The sequence below is a fragment of the Panicum virgatum genome, chromosome 3N (assembly GCF_016808335.1).
Source record: "Panicum virgatum strain AP13 chromosome 3N, P.virgatum_v5, whole genome shotgun sequence".
In the NCBI taxonomy this organism is placed as follows: Eukaryota; Viridiplantae; Streptophyta; class Magnoliopsida; order Poales; family Poaceae; genus Panicum; species Panicum virgatum.
This window is the reverse complement of record NC_053147.1, coordinates 14,196,226-14,199,263: the sequence shown is the minus strand read 5'-3', so window position 1 is coordinate 14,199,263 and position 3,038 is coordinate 14,196,226. Positions and strand designations below refer to the sequence as shown.

Sequence of the window (3,038 nt, the reverse complement as noted above, 5' to 3'; positions counted from 1 at the left end):
GGAAACTTTTTCTCTTCAATAAATAAATATAAGGAAAGAAAAGAAAAAGGATGTTTTGGGATACGTGCCCCGAACCTTCCGGACGCGGCCACGTGCGTGCGCCGGCGTCCGCGTCACCGGCCGCCGGCGCCGCACACTGCTCCACCTGCACGCACCTACAGTTGCAAGCGAGCATCTTCCTCCCCTCTCTATCCTCCCCGTACTCCCCACCCCATGCCTTCCCACTTCCCAGAGTTCCCACCCGTGTCGTCGACCTCTGGTCCCTGTCCCTCTATATATTCAGAGAAGGGGCGCGAGCCGAGCTGCACACTCACGCGCTGCAGCTGCTTGCTCCTGTTTGGTGTATGCAGGCGGCAGCGGCACTCCAAGCAGCCAAACGCGAGCGAGCGATCCTGATTCCTGAGCTGCCATGGCGACCAGCGATGGCATCCAGATGGCGGCGGAGCTGGACGGCGCCGCCAGGAGGCGCCCGTCGCCGGAGACGCTCCGGGTCACGGTGCCGTCGGCGGTGATCGCGGGCTTCGCCGGCAAGGAGGCGGTCCCGGCGGCCGCTTCTCCAGCGGCGGCGCGGGGTGATCGCGCTCAAGCGCCGGGGACGGAGACCGCGTACTCCGTCTCGCTCAGCGTGCCGGCGTCGCCGTCGGGCCTGCACCTGGCGCAGCTCGGCGCGTGCGCGTCCGTCCGCAGCGACGGCGGCGACGCCGTGCGCGTGGCGCCGGCGCCGGCCGAGGCGACGCCGGACGCGCGCCACCACGCGGCGGAGGCGCCGCCGCAGCTGCTGAAGCAGGCGCGGTTCCACTCGCAGCCGACGCTGACCATCAGAACCGAGGAGCCGCCGCTGCAGCGCATGCGCACCGTGTCGCGCAGCGACAGCACGCGGGACCGCCGGTTCGACCAATTCAAGACCTTCTCCGGCCGCCTCGAGCGCCAGCTCTCCAACCTACGCGGGGTGCCGCACGACCCGGCCGAGGCCGAGCCCGCCGACTCCAAGATCTCCGAGAAGGAGACCGACGACGACGAGGTGCCCACCGCCGACCGCTACTTCGCCGCGCTCGAGGGGCCCGAGCTCGAGACGCTCCGGCCGACGGAGGTGTCGGCGCTGCCCGAGGACGAGACGTGGCCGTTCCTGCTGCGGTTCCCGATCAGCGCGTTCGGGATGTGCCTGGGCGTGAGCAGCCAGGCGATGCTGTGGAAGGCGCTGCAGACGGAGCCCGCCACGGCGTTCCTCCGCGTGAGCCCGGACGTGAACCACGCGCTCTGGTGGGTCTCCGTCGCGCTCATGGCCCTCGTCTCCGCCATCTACCTGCTCAAGGTGGTGTTCTACTTCGAGGCGGTCCGCCGCGAGTTCCACCACCCCATCCGCGTCAACTTCTTCTTCGCGCCGTGGATCGCCTGCCTCTTCCTCGTCAAGGGCTTGCCGCGGCCGGTGTGGACGATCCACCACGTCGTCTGGTACGTGCTCATGGCGCCCATCTTCTGCCTGGACCTCAAGATCTACGGCCAGTGGATGTCCGGCGGCGACCGGCGGCTGTCCAAGGTGGCCAACCCGACGAACCACCTCGCCGTCGTCGGCAACTTCGTGGGCGCGCTGCTGGGCGCCCGGATGGGGCTCCGCGAGGCCCCCATCTTCTTCTTCGCCGTCGGGCTCGCCCACTACGTGGTGCTGTTCGTGACGCTGTACCAGCGGCTCCCCACCAACGTGCAGCTCCCCAAGGATCTCCACCCGGTGTTCTTCCTCTTCGTGGCGGCGCCCAGCGTGGCGTCCATGGCCTGGGCCAGGCTCTGCGGCGAGTTCAACTACGGCGCCAAGATCGCCTACTTCATCTCGCTCTTCCTCTACATGTCACTGGTACGTGTCCGTGCAGCAGCACTTGCTGACACACCGTTACATATTTGTAAATTAAGTCTCTGACGATGGATTATGGAAGCATGTACAGGTGGTGCGGATCAACTTCTTCAGAGGGGTCCGGTTCTCGCTGGCGTGGTGGGCGTACACGTTCCCGATGACGAGCGCGGCCATCGCGACGACGCTGTACGCGTCGGCGGTGACCACCGTGCTCACCCGGGCGCTGGCGGTGGGGCTCTCCGGGATCGCGTCCGTGACGGTCACCGGCGTGCTGGTGGCGACCGTGTACCACGCGTTCGTGCGCAGGGACCTGTTCCCTAACGACGTGTCCATCGCCATCACGCAGCGGCCCAAGGCCAAGTTCAGCAAGATCCTGGCGCACCTCCGGTCCTCCGGCACCGACGTCAAGGAGCTCGTCTTCTCCGTTTCCAGGCACGGCGGCTCCGACACCAACAGCGAGTCGCCATCCCCGATGGCGCGCGGCCGCGGCGGGGCAGAGCCGTAGGCGCGGCGACCATGGATGAGCAGACGGCCGCGCCGATTTGTAGTTGAGCTATTATACTTAAATCCCGATTACCTGTACAGGCTTCAGAGGAGTTCGTTGGTTTTTATTTTCATCCGTGCAGATGCCCTGCACGTACGTGGCACGCGAGCCGACAGGCAGGCAGCTATAGATATGTATCCTTTGAGCGATTGCCATGACAAGGATGCAATCACGGGAATGGCACTAGTTCAATTGAGTTTCTTGTACCGTTGGTTTTTACTTCTTTTATATATTTTTAATTGCAGGTTTATGAGGCTAGCTCATGAACCTATTCTTCATCTTCTTGTAAGAAACATTTCCTCTGAAACCCTTCTTCAAAGAAAGTAAGAAACCTTTTCTCTGAATGTCTGAAACTCTCAAACAAACTTAGGATGAAGGGTGGGCTCCAAAATCAAAATGCATAGAAAAAATTTTACTTTGCCTCCCTCAACTATCGCAAAAGTCTAATTTTCGTCTCTCAACTATAAAACCGGATATCTACGGAAACTACAAAACCGGATATCTATGGAAACCTCATTGTCGGTGAAAACAACCCAGTAAATCATCCCTGTGCTGGTTATCGATGAAATATGAACATTAAACTCTGAATCCTTCACATGGCTTTCGTGAATACTCAGTGTGCAAATGATAGTTCCGGGAAAAAATGCT

The 3,038-nt window shown here is 61.6% G+C and overlaps 1 protein-coding gene across 1 annotated transcript; it reads left to right on the top strand.

Annotated features, from left to right (window-relative positions):
• The first annotated feature begins 328 nt into the window (after window positions 1-328).
• Window positions 329-2,586, top strand: LOC120664485 (S-type anion channel SLAH2-like). The gene is made up of 2 exons (XM_039943742.1): window positions 329-1,849; window positions 1,938-2,586. The coding sequence occupies exons 1-2, from the start codon at window positions 410-412 to the stop codon at window positions 2,349-2,351; spliced, it is 1,854 nt and encodes a 617-aa protein (XP_039799676.1). The 5' UTR covers window positions 329-409; the 3' UTR covers window positions 2,352-2,586.
• The last annotated feature ends 452 nt before the right edge of the window (window positions 2,587-3,038 follow it).

What these genes read in the sequence shown, in the direction of transcription:
- LOC120664485 (XM_039943742.1), top strand. Translation starts at nt 410, where the DNA reads ATGGCGACCAGCGATGGCATCCAGATGGCGGCGGAGCTGGACGGCGCC. An exon ending in TCTTCCTCTACATGTCACTG is followed by an intron (nt 1,850 to 1,937) that starts GTACGTGTCCGT and finishes AAGCATGTACAG; the next exon opens with GTGGTGCGGATCAACTTCTT.